We start from the raw sequence: 22,568 nt of genomic DNA, 5'->3' as shown, positions 1-22,568 counted from the left end.
ATAAATGATAATAATTGTAAAAACAAACTATGCTTAAGAAGGTTGTATTTCTATATTTTTTTGTGTGGAATCTTTATGCTGCATGAATCATATCTAAATAAAAAAATATAAAAAAGAGAAGTCTTTTTGGAAATGAAAAAATAAATAAAAATCCTATAAATATTTCACATTATCGTCCGTTCTAAGCAATATGAGTGAAAAAAAACCCACGAACTGGTTAATCGGATTGAATCGGTGATTTCAATCCAGTTTTAAATCGATTCGGTCTGGTATTTATTTTATTTTTTATTTTTAAAATTGGTCGAAATCGATCTGATTGTAGTTTTCCTTTTTTTAACATCAAATCGGTTCATATAAATATAAATATATATTTTATTTTTTTTTATATTATATATAATTTTTTATATTTAATATATAAAATAACCTTATATTATTTGCTAAATTTGTAATTAAAATAATATTAAATTTTAAAATCATATATAAATAAATATATTATTATATACTAATATATATATATATATATATATACACTATACCTGAAAAAACTAGAAGTATCAATGTAGTATCGGTTCTTCAAATCTTAAAACTAGTATATACCGGTTTGATTCTAAAATATGTTTAAAACCGAACTAAACCGGATCAGTTACACCTCTACTAAGGAAATTAAGAAAACAAGTTTACCTTATTTTGGTATATTTGATAGATCTAAGTCTAGTTTGAATAGCAAGATCATCTCATCTTATTCTATCTCATTTCAATATTTAAACACAACAAGTACAAATATTTTTCAATTTCAAATATTTAATTTTTTCATGTAATCATTACTTAATCATTATAATTTTCATAATTTTTTAAACAAAATACAATAACAATTTAACTTTTTCGAATTCTAAAATAAAAATTATATTAAAAAATTATATTCTAAGTAGGGGTGTAAATTTAAACCGGAAAACCGGTCCGAACCGGACCGGTTGGTCCAGTTTTGAACCGGTCCATTCTGGAATCGATTCCTATTTTATGAAAACTGGCTGGATCCGGTCCGGTTTTGGTTCCATAGTTTCCGGGACCGGACCGGACCGGTTGGAAAAATATTTATATAAATTAATTTTATATATTATACAAAATATTTATATATATAATTATATATTAAATTTTTATATATAATATATATAATTATATATGATATATGAAATAATTTCATATTATAATTTATAAATTATAACATAAAATGTTAATTTTAAATATGAACATTTGTAATTTGTTTGATCATATGTTATTAATATAATTATATATAAGATAATGTTGTTATAATTTATAAAATAAAAGTTTAATCTTAAAGATGAAAATTTAATTGATCATATGCTTTAAACATAATATATATTAAATTATTAATAATATTTTATTATAAGAAGTAATACTTTATTATATGTTTTTTACATTTAAAAAAAAACTGAAAAACTGGACCGGAAACTGGTAAAACCGGAGGTACCGGTTTAGGAGGGTAATCCGGACGTAATTGGTTTTAAAAAATGCAAAACCGGTACATACCGGTTCAGTCCTAGATTTTGTCTAAAACAGAATCGGACCGGACCGGTTACACCCCTAATTCTAACAATATTTTTAACTTTATAATATTTTTGTTCAACTTTTCAAAAACTCCATAAGCATCTTAAACTCAATTCATTTCACTACTATTCACAAATTATTTTACTATTATTTACAGATTATCTCATCTTATCTTACCATCCAAACGAGGACTTGGTAATTTTTTTTAACATGAAAATGTTGGCTTGTAAGGATGGTCATCCACGTTAGAATTGGACTTATTATATGGAAGAGAAATACATTACACATAAAGAAATTACACACAAATAAACTCATAAAGTGACATGAATTGATGTAATACATCAGATTATAAAATTATTTTTAATTATAAAATAGATCTAAAGAATTATATGAAATTATGTCAATTTATAAATATATTTTTATATAATTTTTTTGTGTCTATATCTCCTTATACTTAAAAGCGCCTATCGCCCTATAAACAGTAATGAACAGTAACATCAACAGTAATCACACGGCAAAATCGCAAAATCACAAAATCGCAAATCTCGTCCCTCTCTTCTCTACATCCTCCAATCCAAGCAAAATCAAAGAGGCAAAACCGACGCAAAACCACAGCAAATCCTCCATAAAATCATCACAAAAATACACGGTAAAATCATAAAATCATCATAAAATCTTTACAAAAATACCACAAATTAACAAAATCACCACAAGGCAAAATCACAAAACCGCAAATCTCGTCCCTCTCTGCATCCTCGAACGAAAACCACAGAGGCAAAACAAAAATACCACAAGGAGATATGGGCGTCCGTGAGGGAAGGTGAGCATCCATGGTGGCTCGGCTGGGCGTGAGGACGGCTACGAGAGGTGGTCGGTGGCGAAAGGAGGTCCTGGTGGTGGTGCGGTGGCCAGAGGAGGTGGAGCTCCGCCGTGGGTGTGGAGAACCCGTGCAAGAGAGAGGTAGATTTCGTGGGAGCAAACGGCACGGAGATGGAGGCCGAGCTCGCTGGAGGGGGATGGCCGGTGGGAGAGGAGACTACCGTGGAGGTGGTGGCGCCGGAGGATGGCGTACGGCGGCGCAGCAGTATCAAACCCATTCGCGCTGTGCACAGCTGAGAGAGAGGAAGAGAGAGCGTGAGAGAGGGAGACCGGTGTGGGAGGACTCGCCGGAGTGAGGTGGTGCCGGTGGAAGAGGCAGTGAGACTCACCGACGCACGGCGGCGTCGGGCTGGGCAGACGAAGATTCGGCTGGGAGGAGAGGCAGCGTACCGCGTACGCGTGAGCCGGGGGAGGAGAGAGAGAGGGGAGGGAAAAGTGAGGGAGAAAAGAAAAAATATAGGAATTTATTCACTTCTTTCATTTTGGGATCTTCAAAATGATTTAACAATAAAAAATTAAAATATTGATTTAAATATACATAAATATTAATTTAATTAAAAATATTGAAATAAATTAAATAAATAATAAAATTTTATTAAATATTTTTAAGAAATTAATCTCAATTCTTCATTTTAAATTTTTAGATTTGATCGAACAATAGAAATTTAAACATTAATTTAAACTAATTTAAAATTTAAATAATTAATATATAAATATCATATTATATAATAAAACTATCAAATTTATTTTATTAAATATTAATCTTCTATCATTAAATAAATGATAAAATTTTACTAAATATTTTTAAGAAATTAAAATTAGTTTTTAAGTTTTAAATTACAACCCTTCATCTTTAATCTTCAGATTTAATCTAACGATAGAAGTTTAAATATTGATTTAAACTAACATAAAACAAATAACTAAAATATAAATATTCTACCATACACTTAAAATTAACTTTAATTTATAAAATATTAATTTTTCATCATTAAGTAAAAGATAAAATTTTACTGAATATTTTTAAGAGAATAATATTATATCATACACTTAAAATCAACTTTAATTTATAAAATATTATTTTTTTATCATTAAATAAATGATAAAGTTTTACTGAATATTTTTAATAGAAAAAAACTATATAATTAATTTAAATTTTTAATATAGTTTAAATTCCATAATAAATGATGAATATAAATAAATAATAATTTTATTCATATATATTAAATTATTTTAATATTAGAAATTATTATTTATTTATTTATTTAATTAACCAGACATGGCACGTTAGCCACCACTAGTAGGATAAAATATGCGTGTGCTCTTTATTGACAAGGTTAAAAGGTAGAAAATTAATCGACACGTTTTGGAAAGTGACAAAGTAAGCCATCTCAAGGAAAATAAACCTCTTTAGATGCACAGGGCAATCTTGATAGTTGATAACTTGATACTAGAGAAAAAAAAAAGGACTTAACAAGATATATTAAGAAAATAAGTTTTAAAAAATATTAATAAATATATTAAGATATATTAATATATCCTATAAAAAAAACAAGATAGATTAAGAAATCACAAGAATGATAGAAAATAAGTTTAAAAAATATTCTTTATAAATTTATTTATTGACACACAGTATATATTGTTACAATCGAAAGCTAAAACATGAAATAATATAAAAATTGTTTATATTTTAGATTTTTTTATATAATTATAATAAGTTTTAAAAAGAAAAGATACTGCTAGCAGGCTTGCCTGTTAGTGTATTTAAAACTTTTTTTTTAATAATATTTTTAACATCTTTAATTATTAAGATAAAATAAAATATATATATATAATTTTATTAATAATCACTTCATTAATTGTTAAATAAAAAATAAAAAATAAAAAATAAAAATAAAAATAATGAAATGATAAGTTTGAGTGAGTAACTCCAACAACATTTTTTTAAGAAAGAAAATGAAAAACAAGAAAAAGCTGGAGGGCAATCGTGATATATAAACGTTTAACCACACCATTCCCACTACCTGCTTCCTCAGCAGTCGGGATCACCCACACGCATGCATCATGGACACAACCAAATCCTACTCTGTCTTTTTATTTGTTTATATTTTGCGTTGTCTTTTGACTAGTGTGTTGAAGCATCTTTTCATCTGTGCGCAGCCAAAGTGAGAAACTAACTTGAGCATACAATGGAGAAGCAGAGAAGTTTCTCCTTCAAACCCACAAGACTATTGGTCTTTACCTTCACAATCCCTTCCTCTGTCATCTTCTTCACCTGCTTTACCGTTTGGGTCATCAGAGGCACCCCTTCAGTTCCCCAAGAGATCCAATTCCAGTTCAATCAGTCCACCCTCAGTTTGGGTTTCAGACCCTTAACTGTTCATGTTCAGAAATTACCTGCTCCCAGTGAAAATTCTTCGGCAACTGTAGAGAAAAGTTTAATTTTGCTTGGTATCCCTTACAGTAGACATGAAAATACGACTGGGTCTGGCTCGATTTCAGCATCTAGTGGGCTACAGAGAAAGGAACATGGGCCCAGAGTTTCAGTAGTTGGAGGCGGCAAAGGTGACGATGGGTTGGAAGGTAAATTGTCAACATTGCTAGGGAGTACATCCCAGACTTCCTCTGAGAAAATTGAAGTTCCAAGTGGTAAAAGGGGTAAAGAGAAGAGGATTGGAGGGACTTCATCCAAGAATTTTGTAGTTTCAAGTAGAGGGAAGGTTGAACAGAAGAGAGTAAAAGATTGCGATTTGACAAATGGGAGATGGATTTATGATGAGAGCTATCCTTTGTACACAAATGTTACATGTCCTTTCATAGATGAAGGTTTTAATTGTGGGGCTAATGGAAGATTGGACAAGATCTATAAGAAGTGGAGATGGCAACCCCACGATTGTGAAATTCCAAGGTACTGCTACCTTACTCATTTTCTTAGCCTTCTACTGCTAATACAATTTAGATCTCAAGGAATGCTTTGATGTTAGAAAAAATTTACGATAGAGATAAAGAACGCAGATTCTGGTCTGTGCTATAGGTTCAACGCAACAAAAATGCTGGAATCGATCAGAGGGAAAAGGCTAGTTTTTGTGGGCGATTCAATCAATAGGAATCAATGGGAATCCATGCTTTGCATGTTAATTGGCGGTATTGGAGATCCAAAGAGGGTCTATGAAACCCATGGACGGAGAATTACTAAAGAGAAGGGAAATTACAGTTTCAAGTTTGTGGTAACTAGGCAGAACTGTTCTCGGCTCTCTTACGTTTTTTTTTTTTTTAATTAAGGATTATTTGGAGTATTTGATATTGAGATTGGTTTTGCAGGATTACAAGTGTACAGTGGAATACTATATCACTCATTTTTTAGTTCACGAGAGTAAAGCTAGAATAGGCCAGAAACGAGTGCAGACCTTGCAAATTGATAAAATCGATCGTGGGACATCAAGATGGAGAGGAGCTGATATTTTGGTCTTCAATACTGCACATTGGTGGTCACATTACAAAACCAAAGCAGGGTAAGTCCCATTCTTGAATTATATTGGCCTTGTAAGACCTAGGTTTGTACATGCTGCATTGAGAGATCCAATCTTAACTGTTTCAAATCATAGTTGTCAATTTATAAAGCAATATATTCTTATTTATCTTTATATATTGTCGAAAGCATAGCTATTCTTCATAGTTGCATTATTTTCATGTGTACTTAGCATTGAAGGATGGCTGATATCTAATGTGTATCTTGTAATGGAATTGTTTTACTCTTAGTGTATCCATTCGGCTAACCGATTGAAGTTGTCATTATTTGCATGTGAAGTATAAAGGATACTGTTTTTCATGTTTAAATTATTGTTTTTAACATCTGGTTGTCTTATAACAGGGTCAATTACTACCAGGAAGGGAACCAAGTTCATCCTCGGCTCGATGTTTCCACGGCTTTCAGAAGAGCTCTGATGACTTGGGCATCATGGGTTGATAAGTACATCAATCCCAGAAAAACCCGAGTTTTCTTTCGGAGTTCAGCACCTTCCCATTTCAGGTTTGCCCTTTTACACCACCATTAACACTGATGGTAGTTTTCAAGTCTCTTCATGCCAGTAGCTGAGTAGTGTATCATTTGAAATGAATAGGGGAGGACAATGGAATTCAGGTGGGCATTGTGAGGAAGCTACTCAGCCCCTCAACAAAACTTCAATCACCAGCTACCCTGAGAAGAATTTCATTGTAGAGCAAGTCATAAAGCAGATGAAAACTCCTGTGACTTTCTTGAATATTACTCATTTGTCAGGGTATAGGATAGATGGTCATCCATCAAGATATGGAGGAAAACCAGGAAAGCGCTCTTCTTCAAAAATTCAAGATTGTAGTCATTGGTGTCTTCCTGGTGTTCCTGATACATGGAATGAGATTTTGTATTTTCTTCTGCAATCTAATCCATTGTAAACTCATCTTGTTTCTAAACTTGGTGTTTTCTTACAACCTCTGTTGCCCGTTTGATTTTTGCGGCTAGCTTGCAGATTACATTTTTCAGCCACTCATTGCCCACACCAACTAGCTTATCAGACGCATATCCGAGAAGTTATTCTTCGAGCAAAGGAGCGGAGTGCAGCGAAGCAGTTTTAAGGAAATGACCACCCTGTTCTCATCGAGATTCATGTTATTGTCTTAACTAACCGATCCTCTTCAAATTCTGGCATATCAAGCTCATAAACAGGGGCTACAGCTCCAAAATAGGTACTACAACTTTGATACTTAATTAATTTCTGAAGATATATAACTGTATGACATTAACTTCATATTAAAAAGAAAATTTACATCCATAAATTAACAGTCAAGTACAATGTCTGAGAAGCTAGAAGGATTCCTGGTTTATTTCCCATACAAGCACAATGTCTGACCTCATTGCTATAGAATCTTCTTGTTGTTGTTGTTATTATGTGTAATTACTATAGAATGTTATTGCTCGAGCTTTATAATGAATAGAAGCAACATCGAGCACATTCACGAGTTGAAATGCTGCTGCCATAGCTTCTGAAAACTCTCCTCAAGAAGGACCTCTGTGGGTAACCAGAAAAATGGACTAGTATGTACATCCCGAACAGGACCAATGGCTAATGAGATTGGTGTTTCTTTGCTCTGCCTTGAGAAAACAATGAATCATCTCTCTTGGAACTTTCCGGCTTTCGAGCCCATGCAGGTGCTTGATCTGGTCCATATCGATAATCATAGAAGAGCTCCTCACTAGCTTCAATCCGTTCCTTGGCAAAAATGCCTACTCGATGATCTCCTGCGACTAGCATTACCTATACAAGTCAATGTATTAATTAGCTCAGCGAGCATCGACTAATACAACAGGGTCGGTAATAGAAAGCCGCATACCTTTGCATAGCAATTAGGGTTTGACGAGTGGTTTGCAAATTTCAGCTTGTCTCCTTTGCGGTAAGCATCAAGGACAAACTGTAAATAAAGAGCTAGATGCTTTCAGATTTCAGATGACGTATACCAAGATGTTGAAGTAACAGTGTATTGGACGTGGCTATGCAATTATGCACGGCAAGTATGAACAAGACGCCAAGCAAAGCAAATAGAGAAGGCAGGAATTGGAGAATGAAGAATTCTTAGGCCTCGTTTGGTTATATAAATGAGATGAGAAATCTTTTAATAGTAATGAAATGATTTTAGTTAAGAATTTTTATAGAATTTTGAGAAATGAGAGAGAAAATGTTGAATAAAAAAAATTATAAAATTAAAAAAGAGTTAGAATATAATTTTTTCATATTATTTTTATTTTGGAATTTGAAAAAGTTGAATTGTTTTTGTGTTTTATTTAGAAGTTTGAGAAAGTTGTAATGATTATGTAATAATTAGATGAAAAATTTGAAATCGAAAAATGTTTGTGTTTGAATGTTGAAATGAGATGAGATGGTTTGAAAGATTTGTAAAATCAAACCAGGTAATCTCAAGTAAGTTGATATAAAGAGAACATATCAAAACAAACAAGCTTCCATTTTACTTGCCCCAAAAATTCTACTCAACCTTTACCCTTCGTAGATGCCCTCAACCTTTACCCTTCGTAGATGCCTATCTCATATATTTAGGGGTGTAACCGGTCCGGTTCGGTCTGATTTTGGATAAAATCTAGGACCGAATCGGTATGTACTGATTTTGTATTTTTCAAAACCGATTACGCACCGGTTACCCTCCTAAACCGGTACTTCCGGTTTTACCGATTTCCGGTCCGGTCCGGTCCGATTTTTCGATTTTTTTAAAATATAAATTTCACAATTTGTCATTAAAAATTTGTTTATAAAAAAAAAATGATTTAAAAAAAATTGTTTTATACTTTTATTAATATATTAGACTATATAATAGTATTAATATTAGACTATTGGTATAGTTATAAGTTATATATTAGTATTAGTTATAAAATTTTAGTGATTTAGTATTAACATTTTATGTAATAATTTATAAATTATAATAAGAAATTATTTCATATTAATATATATGTTATATATAAAATTTCACATAAAAATTTATAATTATACATTATATATAAAACTTATATATATTAATATTTAATATATATAAAATATTTTGTATAAAATTTATATATAAAAATATTATTTTTTATTTTTTTTAATCAACCGGTCCGGTTCGGTCCGGTCCAAAAAATTCCGGAACCGGAACCAGACCGGAACCGGCCGGTTTTTATATTTTAAAAACCGGTTCCGGACCGGACCGGTTCAAAACCGGTAAAACCGGTCCGGTCCGGTTTTCCAGTCTTCCGGTTTGAATTTACACCCCTACATATATTAATAGTTAAAAAAGCATAATAAAATGTGGATATTAAACTAAAAGTCTGCGTCAAAACCTTTTGGTTAAAGTGATCCTGTTAAAAAAGATATTGAACAAAAGGCTTCCAACTTCTTGATTAAATGCATAAAGGCTGGTGACCTTTAACTAGTAATGAGGCAGATCCGACACCTCAACTTTTTAAAGACTCGTGAAGATACTAAACAATGAAGGTCACTTACCTGATCGTTTAAGTCAAAGAGGAAAGATGAATTTGCACGATCATAAATTTTCCCCCGCTTATCTGCTTCTCTATGGGAGATCAATTCACCAGTATACTCCCCAAGATAGTCATTTTTGTTCACAGGTTTCTGCAACCACATCAACCAATTTCAGTGAAGAGACTTGACTAAAAACTACCAGCGGACAAAGGAGAGAATTGTCTTCTAACCTTCAAAAAGGCTCCCCATCCAGCAATATCAGACTTTGCCAAGAGAATCTGAAGTTAAGAAAAGAGAAAAAACAAAGGTTATGGTATGTCACATTGACTTGATCCTTTTAATGGACAGATTATCAACTTGGTTCTAAACACTAGGAGTTGCTCACTCTCTGCTGTTGCCTTAAAAGGAGCCTCATGTTTCCACATTGGCTATCTCCTCGCCGGGGTGGTTCACCTAACGAACTGTCTCCACAACTGCATTAAGCAAGTATCATTAAAGATAAAAGGAACTACATATAATGAGACTACAATTCAGTAACACATGCACAGATAACCAGAAATAATCTAGTACAAAACCTAGATTGATGTAAACAAAAATTGCCAAAACCAAAGCCATCTTACAAAAAAAAAAAAAAAAACTCATCATAACCACTACTGATACAGATGCAGCAAAAACTGTAAAGCAAGCCAACCCTCTTATACTAGTTAACAGACAGCAAAAGAAGGAAAAAAAAAAAACTAGGAATTACATAAATGAAAAGGATACATGGTTAAGATATACTCTGAAAGGTGAAAAACAAAATAAACTTCAAAAATAGCTTTAACAGACGTATAAAACAATTTGACAATATTTAAAGGAGAAATTCGTGTATAGATAAGTGAAAGACAAATAAATAAAAAGAGGTTTATCCTACACCAGTGAAGTATTAATATCAAATATTTGAAACCCATTACCTAACCCAGCAATTTCGGCAAACGTCTGGGTCACATTCACGTCCAGCAGCAAAGCATGGGCATTGCCGACTTCTGCATTGACTCTTCGCACAATGGCATCCCCTGAACCGGTTTTTACAGCTCTTTGAGCATCTGAAACATTTGAAAGTTCTATCTCATTTCATTTTTCAGGTTCATATATGCAACTGGAAAAACTTTTCGTCAGCAGGAAAAAAAAAAATCCAAGCAAATGATTCACATATCAGGTTTGATTTGAAATTGAATGCAACAGAATTTCTAATAAGCACGGAATGAAAATTGCTGAAGGATATACCTGAAAAAATTAAACTGGGCATGAAAAATCTATTTTATCTGGACTGTAGGATAGAATGCTGAAGATTTATTTAGACCAATTGGACCACCAAAAGTCAATATCACAATTCCTCTTTGATTTAAGGAGTGTTGATGAAGAAAAAGTCTCCAATAATGGATTTTTAACCTTAATTATATCATTTAACAACAATATTTGATTTGCTATCTTGATTATAATTTGTCAATTCCAGTCAACTCCCAGCACCATCATTCTGCCTTGATTCTAGGATTGATTACAAGTAGTCTTAATGTTAGACTAAAACTCAATCTCAACATTCAAGGGGCTTGAGTCAATCTCCTGAATCAGGAGTTCCGCCTCAGGAAGCAGGGGCAGCATTTCCCTTTCAGGTAAATATCCTTTTTGTAAGATTTAAAAGTCATCAAGTGATTTCTCTTGGAAATATATGCATGTCCGTGCGTCTTGTGCACATTTGGGTGGTTCCTTATAACTAATACATGGTCTAGTCGGCTGTGCTGCTCATGCTTTCTAATTTATTTGGAAGAACTAGTGACTATACCAAAAGGCAATTTATTTTTTGGCACCTTCTATGCATCACATAGCTTAGATTTAACCTGGAATATTCATTAACCATGATGAAAATGCAACATAGTCACAACTTGAACAGCTAAATATATATAAAAAACTTGAGCATACCCACAATATTTTTCGCAGCAAGTTCCATTATGTAGACAAGGGCATTGCTTTCCACACATAGACTGGCATCCACATGGGGTATATTGCTTACAAGACTGGTTTTTCCCATCGGCGATTCTTTTCCAAATTGATGGGTGGCCAGCAGATTTCCAAGAATATTTGAACTTCCGCGTTTTGCCCCTTCTACGTAGCAGCCGTGATCTCGCGGGCATCTCATGGTCCTAAGAAAATAATGCAATCAAATTAATCAAGGCTCTCTATGTTGCAAATAAAGGCTTATTGACAACAACAGGATAAAAGGCAAGTGCATAATTAAATTCAGAAGCCAAAAGATAACTTGCAGCCATCCTTAGTTCAATCATCTTTACCCACTATACTTTAAAGGTGTCATGTTATTCCAAATGGTTCATCCACTAAACTTGGATAGACCAGATTACAGTCAGTAAACCCATAACACTGAAGCTGAATACTGTCGCTACAGATATCTTGAGTCAGACAAAGCACATGGAGCTAACTCCTTTGAACTTTACCAAAAAACGTTGTACAACCTTTAAGTGAAGGAGAAACACTACATTTGCAGACACAATTAATTTGACCAAATTGTAAAATCCAAATGGTTGAACCTTGATACGTGTGCTTGCAGTTGTGGATAGTGAAAACACTTTGTGTTTAAGAAATTTAAGAATGTTGAGCATATTCTAACAAACTATTTCCATCCATCCCATCCCTCATTTCTTCATCAGTCAATGACAAAATATCATCAAAATTAGCTTGATAGGATGAGAGAAGAATATCCCCATTGCTCAGCTAGTAAGGCAGCAATTCCACAACCTAGTTTCGAATCTCACCGGAGTTACAAAACCTTCTTCACCTAATAGCTATAAAAAAAAATCAAAAGGAAAATAACAAGCAAGAAAAATAACTTGGAATACTTACAGTATATTCCATATCAGCTTTCCCATTGTCTTCGATTAATGAACTTGGTGAAACAATAGATCTGTTCGGCGTCAAAGCTCCCCCTTCATGCATGTAACAGGATACCTCCATGCACGTCTTTAGACCAGAAAGCAAGTTCCTGGCTATGAGGCAGCTGCAAAGCATGAGCCCTACATTAAGTGCAAACTGATAAACAAAGATACCTGAATCCCACCTTGAAAATAAGAAGAATAAAAACATCCACAATTGCAAGAAAATCTACATTCAATTTATTAAGTCAGACATCTGTCAAAAGAAAACCAAACGTCTGTTGCAAGTACCCCAACGCCCTCCCAACCCCCCCACCCCCAACAAAAGCAGGGAAAAAATAATAGACGAATCAGACTAGAGTATCCGGCTCTGATGGATTTAAACAAAGCCACTTATTTGTTTCTCATTTTTCAGGCCATTCCCTGTCTATCAACCACAGGAAACGTGGGTCACCATGATTTTGTTAAATATGCTAATGTTTTACATGCTCCACAAGTGGCTGAGATATCACCCAAGTATGAAATGCATCAAAGCATCAACTGCACTCGTCACAAACTAACATAACCCTGATAAGTTACCACAAAAACACTGTGGTCCATTAACGTGGCATTGCTTCTAGGAAACTATAATGACCATATTCAGTAATTAAAAGACATAAACAAACAAGTTATTCTAAGTAACCAAAAGTAACAGCGAGAGACTCAGTTCATATTGATACAAAGAAACTGGAGATATTAAACAATATATAAGCACCCTTCCAAAACTAAATTGTATAAGCACCCTTCCAAAACTAAATTGGATGCTATCCCTGAGTTCCTCTCTATGACAGTGCATTTTTCTTAGTAAGTCAAATGGCAGTCACTCAATGAAAGAAAGAAACTATTAAGTTCCTTATTTTATTTTATTGTTTCACATAAGATGTTGTAAAAAAGCATGCAAAGCAAAAGGCTCCATACCTGTTTCTTCCAAACATCTCTATACCCTTTAAATACAGTTCTTTCTCAATAGGTTTCCATTCAGAGCTACCTAACCCTTCAGCACTTTTTCCTACGGAATTGGATGATTGGTTCAGTTCAGGCACTTTTCTGGTATCTTTTATTTCATCTCTGGCATCGTCCTCAGACCTATCACTGGAAGCACTAAAAGAACTAACAAACTCGTTTAAGGTATGTTCATCAGGTTCCTTTGGAGAGCATTTGGGCATTGTTTGACTTTCACCATTGTCACTTGAAGTGTGATTCTGAGCTGGTGGAGCTTCACTAGTTATAGTTACTATCTCCGGAGCTGAAAACATCTTCTGTTTCTTACTGGAACCCTGGAAATCATCAGAAACCAATGTTGAGTCATGTAGTGCCGTGTCTGCATTCTTCATGAAATTGCGCTTCCCCATCCTTTGGTTGTCTATTGCTGTAACATTCACATCTGAGATTGTGGCAGCAACTTCTGAACTACAAACAGCTTCTGAAATAACAGGTGTACTTTTCCCAAAAATGTATCCTTCCTCTTGTATAATGTTTACATTATCATGAGAACCCAGCTCTTCAGCATTACAGGACACAGGAGTCCCAACCCTCTCTTCTGAATTTGTATGCTCCATCCTCTGAAAATCATCGATAGTTGAACTTTCTGGCATGTCTTTGACAGCTCTTAACTGCAAGAATCTGATAAATTTCATGCTTTTCCCATGCAAGAGTGGCAGAAAGCCTCATGTAAACATGGACAGAAGGTAGTGATTATATAAAAAAGGCCTCTAATTTAAAATAAAAAAAGAAGAGAATGAAATGAAGCAGTATGTTTCACCTGCGTTTCTTGAGTCACATTGTGCACCATTATTTATCACAGTTTCATAAAACAGTTTCAATGTGATCTATTTTTTCTAATTAGTTTGATCATAAACTTAACTCTAAATAAGCAAAAACAATTTAGGAGGGATGGAGCGAAAGTGACAATTTCGTCTCAATAATATAAATATATTAAGCAGAAAAGATGCATCCCATAAACGAACCCCTCCATTTTCTGATTACTATTATCAAACTACCCGTCTAGTCATCGCAAGAGAGGAAAAAGATCCATACCTGAAGGTAACACTGAGCACTGCAAGGTATCCGGTCTTCTTCATGTTCAGACCAGTATGACTGCTTTTCAGTCTGTCAAGAAAAGCCTCTGGTCAAATAAATGAATGAAAACAAAACATTTCATCAGAGCTATAAACAACTGCTTCTTACAGGATAAATTAAAGCTTGAGAACAGCCATGCAGCCGGCAGTCAAACAGCTGTTGTATAGATGCAAAAAGATAAGCATGAATGTACAAGCAATCAAAGGATTATATCAGATACTGCAATGCTAATGATTCTTTTCAGAAAATAACACAGATAAGAAATGGTCTAGGAACACATACCATACAGCGACGACAGAAAAGGTTATCAAAAGAATCTAAAGCAGCACTAAGGCTCTTGTCCAACGATAGGCCAGCATCAGGTCCAAATTCCTCAGAGTTGTCGGAGTTCAGATCAAGTTTCTTGTGATACTTCTCCTTAAGTGTGTTATATCGCTCCTGCAATTTAAAAAGACATACAACACTCAGCAATGAAAAAGATGCTCAGAACAAATTAACACCAATCATACTTTAAAAAAAGAACAGAGAATCTTCTACTGCCCTCCAAAAGTAATGCTCAATAATCTGGCTCAAAATGTTCAATACTTCCTGGATTTTCAAATTACTTGGATTTCCAAAGTGGTGCCTCCAATAATCTGGCTCAAAATGTTGAATACTTCCTCACCTAGCCCATGCTCCTGAAAAGCCATCCTGCCATATTCAACACAGGAAAGGTTTCTTTTTTGTTACAATATATTTTAATTGACAAAGATACAATTGTAAAGAGTATATAAAATCAACAATTAAACACATTTAATGGTCACTGAATGCCTGTCTGCCTGGAAAACTTCAGAAGCAAGTCAAACATCTTCTGAGTTCCATGCATTAAAAGTCAGCAAAATCTAGGAGTTTCAATATCATTGTCTTAAATGATATTCACAACACGACATTTAGCCTTGCATTTTGTTTCTTGGTCTCAATTCTCCCTTCGATATATGTTTATGCCTGAGCATTCTCTCTGCAGAAGGATTGTCATCATTGGAACAGTGAAAATGAAAAGGTCTCTGAAGAGAGTTTGACCACCAAACTCTGAAATATATCCTTCGCAAGTCTCGCATCTCATTTAAACTTACCATAAAATACGATCTTCCCCTTCTGAAAACTCACGCTTCTCTTCCACACGTTCTGTAATGTCATCTTCACTGTCACTACAGACCAGTGCCTCGCCACCATGTTGATCATAGTAGATGCGCCTTCTCCCAACCACTGACTGGTCTTCAGCCATTCTCTGATTTCTGTGCTAAGTACAACAAATTTAAGATAATAGGGAAACAGAGAAAATCTTCCTATGAAACAAAATTTAACAAGAAAAAAAAAGCATGAATGAAGAGTGATAGACAAGTATATATTAACAAATGTCCAATTAAGTAAGCCGAAACGGAGAGGACTGACTCCATACCTGTCCAAAAATATCCAAGTTGTATAAGGTGGTAACCTTTCAACAGGTGGAAGCTTGATACTTGTTGACAATACCACTTCGTGAACATTAATATAATCCTTGTCACCAAAACCTTGTGCAGATCCATTAAACTTACAGATAGGACGTTCAGTTCTTGAGGAAAGCATTTTACCAACCCCATTTTCAGTGAGTGAAACCTCTGTTTTTGATGCCACCAATATAACTTGAGAAACATGACTCTCTAGCTTCATTCCATTTTTCACAAGTTTTTCCTGCGCAAGAAATAAGTAGGAGTTAGTCACAACTGGGTAGCAACATGTGCCAAAGCAGGCTTCTCATTCTCAGTAGTTAAGTGATGTGCAAAACCAAATCCAAAGACATACTTGTAACTATTATAGTCAAAATGAGTAAAAACTAATCCATTCACGATCAGAGGCCCAATTCAACCAAGCTGTTTGATTGCTTTACATTAATAATGTACAAACATTCAAACACCAAGCTGTACAAACATTAACAATGTGCAATATAGAATAATGTTGTATATTGCACACAGACAACGCTTCCCAGTATTCCAGAACCATATAGAGAATTTTCCATACATTGAAGCAAACACAAGTATGACTCACTCAACTCGAATAAATCACGAACGAACCAAAAATCCTAGATGCTGGGGCAATTACTTTTGGTTAACGTGCATACTACTTGATGAAGTTTTGAAATCGATAGTAACGGGATTCAACTCTGACTTGGCATGCAATTATTAAATAAATTTATTTTAAAATAACTCGTGCAAAATTTAGTAGAAAGTGGACAACTCTAGACTCAACAATGACAATACCACCACCAAAAACCATAGTAAAAACATAAGCATTCCAGTTCTGAGAATTGATTGGTCCAGAAGAGAATATGAAACAAGAGACTTACTTTGATTGAAACAATTCTCTCCGCTTCAATTTGCTTCTTTAGCTGATTTATGTTATACGACAAGGCTCCAAGAGATTCACTTGACTGTTCTCCGCTAGGTTTCTGTAAATGTATAAAACGTAAGATTTCAAAATTTTTTTTTTTTAAATTGCACAATTATCAAATTACGTGGCCTATACTCTGTACTTGCACTTTGGAGAGGCAAGGTATCTGTTTGGTCGCAGAGAAATTACAGGAAAAAAACCCAAGAGGCCATTGCTGTTACTACAATTTCACTACGAACTTGATGTTTATTACAAATTATAACTAGTACGACAGTTCTTTTTCCCTAATTCCCCGTTCGGCTCAGAGAAAAAAATCAATTTCTCAGCAAACAAATGGAGGAATTTCTACTAGTATTACAAGTTAAAAGCTGTATTTCCGAAAAAAAGATCTCGAGATTTCATTTTCAGAAATTCAGGGTACTTGAAATCGAATCTTTTCAAATATCCACATAACAAGAGGATTAAGATTTACAAGAAAATCATCGGAATCGCGATACTAATAAGAGAGTAAGTGAAAGAAAAGAGAGAGAGATTGACTCTTGAGTTTTGTTGCAGAGTCGCTTACTTTGGAGACCATGGCTGCTCTGCGCTGCTACTCGGACGACGAATACGGAGAAACGACGTAAAAGAAACTTGGGTTTGACACGTGTGAAGTTCGGTGACGTGGCCTACGCGACCGCTCAAGTATAAAGCCTGGTGGACGGTGTTAAGGCCACCGCTACCAGCTCCCGCATTTGCTACTATATATTTTTTTTAATATTTTTTAATATTTTCTTCAAATAAAAATTATAATATTATTAAAAACTATTTCTTTAATCATTAAATAAAAATAAAAAATAAAAAATTCTAACAGTAAGAATAGAGTATCATTTTTCAAAACTTGCTAGAATTTTTTAGTTACTAATTCGTAATAAAATAATAAAATAAAAAATAAAAAATAAAAATAAATATGTAGTGTAGATCTGTTAAAATATAAAAACTATTAATTCGTTGTCCTAATTCTTAAATTTTCATATTTTAAGTAAATGATATAATTTATCATCTTTTCAATTATTATTATTTATTTTATATTAATAAATTAAAAATAGGTAGAGAAATAGCCCCAATCTAGAAAAAACAAATATAAAAGTACTAACTGTATCAATGAGCAATCTCAATAGATTTACGTAGGACCGTTCATCCGGATGTTAGATCGGGTATCCGGATATATCCGACCTGGAATCCGGATTTCAAACTAGGGCCGGGTTCTGAACCAGATACACCCGATTATGACCCGGTCTGAAACTTGGATGAATCTGGGTTGATTCGATTTTTTTTTTTTTTTACAAAAGTTATATTATTAAAATTTTTTTTAAGAAAAGGATAATGCTGAAAAACATTTTTTTAAAAATCTATAAGCCTATATTCTATTACAATTTTTTCAAGAAAAAATTTTGAAAAACATTTTTTATATATAAAACAACTAATTATCTTTTTAACTAAATGCATCTAAAAAAAAGAAATTCAATATTTATCATATAAAATGCATGCAATATATAATGCAACTCACTACTACATATTACATTATTTGATATTTTATATATTATATTACAAAACACAAAATTACAAGCATGGTTGATCATCATCAGTTTAATCAAGAAGAGCTTCTGGAATGCTTGGTGCCAGATCTCCTTCATGGCTCCCCTTGCACATCGAGCTTCTATTACAATTCCAAAACATGTCGAGCTTCTAGAAATCAGAGGCATGCCACGACATCCCCTTGCACATTAATATATATAAAGCAAAAGACATGGAAATCAATTAAATAAATAGCTTGTAACCCCACAACATCCCACTAACTGTTTTTAATTGGCCTAGACATGCATGCATACCTCAAAAATACCTGCTCAGTGCATGGTGACATTTAATTGGGAGCTTCATGACAACAAACTGGTTTTCAGTTAGTAGAAGGGATATTGATTCTAGGCATGTTACCAGATATTTTTAACTTAGCAACAGCACCAGAGTTACACTATCACTTTTTGCATATTGCATCAACTTCTTTAAGCATCAGAAGAAAATGTTGATTTCACTTTTTGAATTACATTATCAAATTTTTTTTTTTTTTGGATAAGTAATCGAAGATTTTCAGTATAAGCTAACTTGATGATAGAATAAGATCATATTGGAAGAAGTATGTTAAGCATTGGTCATTAACTAGTTCTTTTGGAGTATAGGCCATGTGGTTTGGGCCTTCCATTGGGGCGTTGCAAATAGTATCAGTCCATCGTAAGTGGCACGGCTCAAGTCCCACATTTCTGGTTGAGATAGGCTCTGATACCATTTGTAACGCCCCAATGGAAGGCCCAAACAACATGGCCTATGCTCCAAAAAAGACTAGTCAATGATACAATTGGAGCCTCATTAGGAGCAAGAACTTCTCCTTCTCAAGTAATGTGAGATCTCATACACCACTTACCCTTATCTTTATCATATGGGGGCATCACAATAGGAACTCAACCTTTTAGGTCCAAAAGGTATTATAAATTGTGGTGATAAATCTTAACCACAAATGACCGCCCAAGATGTATGACCTCCACTTATGGATTGTTGAAACTAAAGCATAAAATTCATTTTCATATGTTGATGAGAATAGGGTCATGCCTTTAAATGCCTGGCTGAAAAAAAAAAAAAAAATTGGCCTAACCTGTTGCATTAGGATAACCCCTCTTTGCCAGAGGCATCACATTCAATAATAAAAGGTCTAGAAAAGTCAGTCAGGGCTACTAGTGGAGGGTTGGTGAGTGCTTCGTTTAACTTCCCAAAGGCTAATTCAGTAGTTTCACTTCAATAAGAATTATCCTTTCTTGAGAGAGAAGTGAGAGCAGTAGCAATGTCTCCATAACTTTTTATAAATATCTTGTAATAACATGTGAGATCTAGGAAACCCTTTAAGGCGCTTAAAATCTTGGTTCGTGGCCAATCTACCATGACTTTAACTTCTCTAAATCAGCTCGAACTCCTTAGACTCACATGGCCTAAGTATCCAATTTCCTAACACCTAAATCAACATTTGGACAACTTGGCAAATAATTGATGTTTTCTTAAGATATATAGGGCCAATTCTAAGTCCTTGAGGTGTTCTTCTTCACTCCAATTGTACACCAATATATCAAAAAAAACAAAAAATAACCTCCTCAAGTTGGGCCTAAACACTTCATCCATCAAGCTCTAGAAGGTGGATGGCGTGTTTGTTAACCTAAAGGGCATAACTAGAAACTTAGTGTCTTTCGTGGGTAGGAAATGTTGTTTTATGCACATCTTCTGGTTTGACCGAAATCTGGTGGTATCCGAATCTTAGGTCCAGCTTAGAAAATACTCTTGATCCAATCAACTCATCTAACAACTCTTCCACCACTGGTATGGAAAATTTGTCCCTTATAGTGACTTGGTTGAGGGCCCTGTAATCCAAGCACATCCTCCACGTTCCATCTACTTTTTTGACTAGGAGTATGAGGAATAAGGGCTTTGGCTGAACTGTATCACCCCTGAGTTTAGTAGCTCCTAGACAATCTTTTCTATCTTAACCTTCTGGATGAAGGGGTTCAGCATACTACCCCAATACTCCCTTTATAGGCTCTGGAGGGTCCTGTTCAGGAGTAAGTTTCCTTTCATTCACTAATTATATCATATTTTCTTTCTAACTTGTTAAGTTTGTTGTAGGGACTCTCTTCCAGCAACTAGGTTGAGATCATCCCTTACAAAGACGTGACATTCTGGCCACCCACAGAGAACTGCATAGTAAGCAATTCGAAATTCCATGAAATGATACCCAGGGTTTGTAGCCACTGCACTCCTAAAACCATGTCACAACCAATCAATTCCAACACAAACAAACCCAGGGTGAAAGAGAATCCATAAATATTCACCCTTACACCCAATAATTCCCCTTCACTTATCAGCGAATCACCATTTTCCCCTCTCACCTTAACCTTTTCCTCAAATTAAATAGGGATCTGAGATCTTTTTACAATAGCAGGGTCTAAAAAATTGTGAATGTTGCATGTGTCAATCAAAACCACAATCCACTGCACTGCAATCTTCCCCTTAACCGTCATGGTCCTAGGATTAGATGAACCAAATAATGCATGGAGGGAAATATTAGGTTTAACAGTCACCTCAAAGAGCTTGATATTTTCTTTCCCTAAGTCACTTTTTAAAAAATGAACTGGTGTGCCTTCCTCATCCTCATCATCACCTTCCACTTCTTCTATAAAAAAAAACAACCTCAGATTCTTCTACTTATGACTTGGGTTCCATTTGGAATCACAATGATAGCATAATCTCTTTTCTCTCATGTACTTCATTTGGTTGGGGTTTACTTTTTAAATTGGCAATATGGCCTTATTGGCTGTCTTATTGGGGTCAGTTGTTTGGGTGTTAGTACCTTTAAGGGCACCTACATTAGAGTAGTTAGGTGTGCTACTCTTGAAGTCCGTCTTACTGATTTTGACATGTTCCTCTTGAATTTTAGCTAAGCTAAAATCTGTCAAGAGACCTGGGGGATTGAACATTCGAACTGGCAGTATGATTTCATCATTCATACCACTTGAAAAATAGCTCAGCTTATGTGGATCATACAATCTACGAAAGCTATTAGACAAAGTCTCAAACTCCAACTTATACTCATCATCTGATTCTGTTTATCTCAACCTACTAAGGGCTTTCAATGGATCTTCATAGGAGTTTGGACCAAACCTAATTAGAAAAACCTTAACAAAGGAATCCCAATCCATGGTACCAGACTCTTTTAAATCTTGAAATCCCGTCAAGGCTTTCCCTTCCATGTGGAAGGAAACCAATCTTCATTTGTGGTGAGGCAATGTATTGTGGAACAAGAAAAATTGGTTAGCCTTGTACAACCATCCCAACGGGTCATCACCCCAAAAATAGGGGAAATTATCCTTACCGACTTGGGCACAATGTCACCACTGACCTTACCATACCCTTATGTTCAATGTTGAACTCCAAAGTGAGACTTTCCTTGATGGTACCCTAATTTTTCTTTTACAGCTCTATTGTCAAAGCTTCCAGCTGCTGAACCACGAAGTCTAACTACCTCTTCAGTGCCCATGATTCAAAAATATATGTAATGAATTTGTTTATATAAATATATCATCTACTTTGTCAAAATCCATATACCTTGATCCATCATATGGCAAAAACATTTTTATATAAAAGAGGAGTTTTCTATTAAAAATAAAATAAAATAAAAAAAGAGCAAAATAATTAAGAAAGAAAAAAGAAGAGAAACTAAAAAGAATGTCTATCGACAAGTGAATAGTATCATTCAATTCCTTTGTAAACTAGAGAACAAAGAAAATATAAGAATAATTTATAAATGGAGAATTAGGTATTGAGGCATGTTGTGATGAACTCTTTCCCCGGAAGAAAATTCCACCCCTTCATATTAGAACATGCACTAGCTAGGTTTATTGACATGTACCCCAAAATACAATAACGTAAGTTTCCATTAATCTCATTTTCGATGCACACAAAAAAAGATTTTTGAACTTGATATAGAATAGCAAAAGCTCAAAGAAATGAATACACAAAATGAATGAGGAAATATTTCTCCAAGTGTCTAGAGAGTTTTTGAGTGAACAAATTTGTGAGTGAGATCTCCTATTTATAC

The 22,568-nt window shown here is 34.3% G+C and overlaps 2 protein-coding genes across 3 annotated transcripts; one reads left to right on the top strand and one right to left on the bottom strand.

Moving 5' to 3' along the window:
• The first annotated feature begins 4,481 nt into the window (after positions 1-4,481).
• On the top strand, positions 4,482-6,916 carry LOC109007315 (protein trichome birefringence-like 6). The gene is made up of 5 exons (XM_035693542.1): positions 4,482-5,350; positions 5,477-5,669; positions 5,764-5,954; positions 6,314-6,472; positions 6,564-6,916. Exons 1-5 carry the CDS (start codon positions 4,632-4,634, stop codon positions 6,874-6,876), a joined length of 1,575 nt encoding a protein of 524 aa, XP_035549435.1. The 5' UTR covers positions 4,482-4,631; the 3' UTR covers positions 6,877-6,916.
• A 180-nt stretch (positions 6,917-7,096) lies between these two features.
• On the bottom strand, positions 7,097-17,562 carry LOC109007313 (histone-lysine N-methyltransferase EZA1-like). 2 transcript variants are annotated; one of them, XM_018986940.2, is made up of 17 exons: positions 17,460-17,562; positions 16,851-16,952; positions 15,927-16,198; positions 15,601-15,762; positions 15,094-15,178; positions 14,771-14,926; positions 14,597-14,644; positions 14,447-14,518; positions 13,328-14,022; positions 12,342-12,495; positions 11,406-11,626; positions 10,400-10,531; positions 9,832-9,919; positions 9,677-9,724; positions 9,468-9,596; positions 7,813-7,890; positions 7,097-7,736 (listed from the first exon to the last, which is right to left on the bottom strand). In XM_018986940.2, exons 1-17 carry the CDS (start codon positions 17,469-17,471, stop codon positions 7,545-7,547), a joined length of 2,646 nt encoding a protein of 881 aa, XP_018842485.1. In that variant the 5' UTR covers positions 17,472-17,562; the 3' UTR covers positions 7,097-7,544. The 2 variants fall into 2 exon arrangements, 1 of the variants encoding a protein (XP_018842485.1); XR_004802281.1 differs by lacking the exons at positions 7,097-7,736; positions 7,813-7,890; positions 9,468-9,596 and having other exon boundaries at positions 11,410-11,626.
• Between the last annotated feature and the right edge of the window lie 5,006 nt (positions 17,563-22,568).

This window comes from Juglans regia, chromosome 8, assembly GCF_001411555.2.
Source record: "Juglans regia cultivar Chandler chromosome 8, Walnut 2.0, whole genome shotgun sequence".
Lineage (NCBI taxonomy): Eukaryota > Viridiplantae > Streptophyta > Magnoliopsida > Fagales > Juglandaceae > Juglans > Juglans regia.
This window is presented reverse-complemented; position numbering and strand designations above follow the sequence as displayed.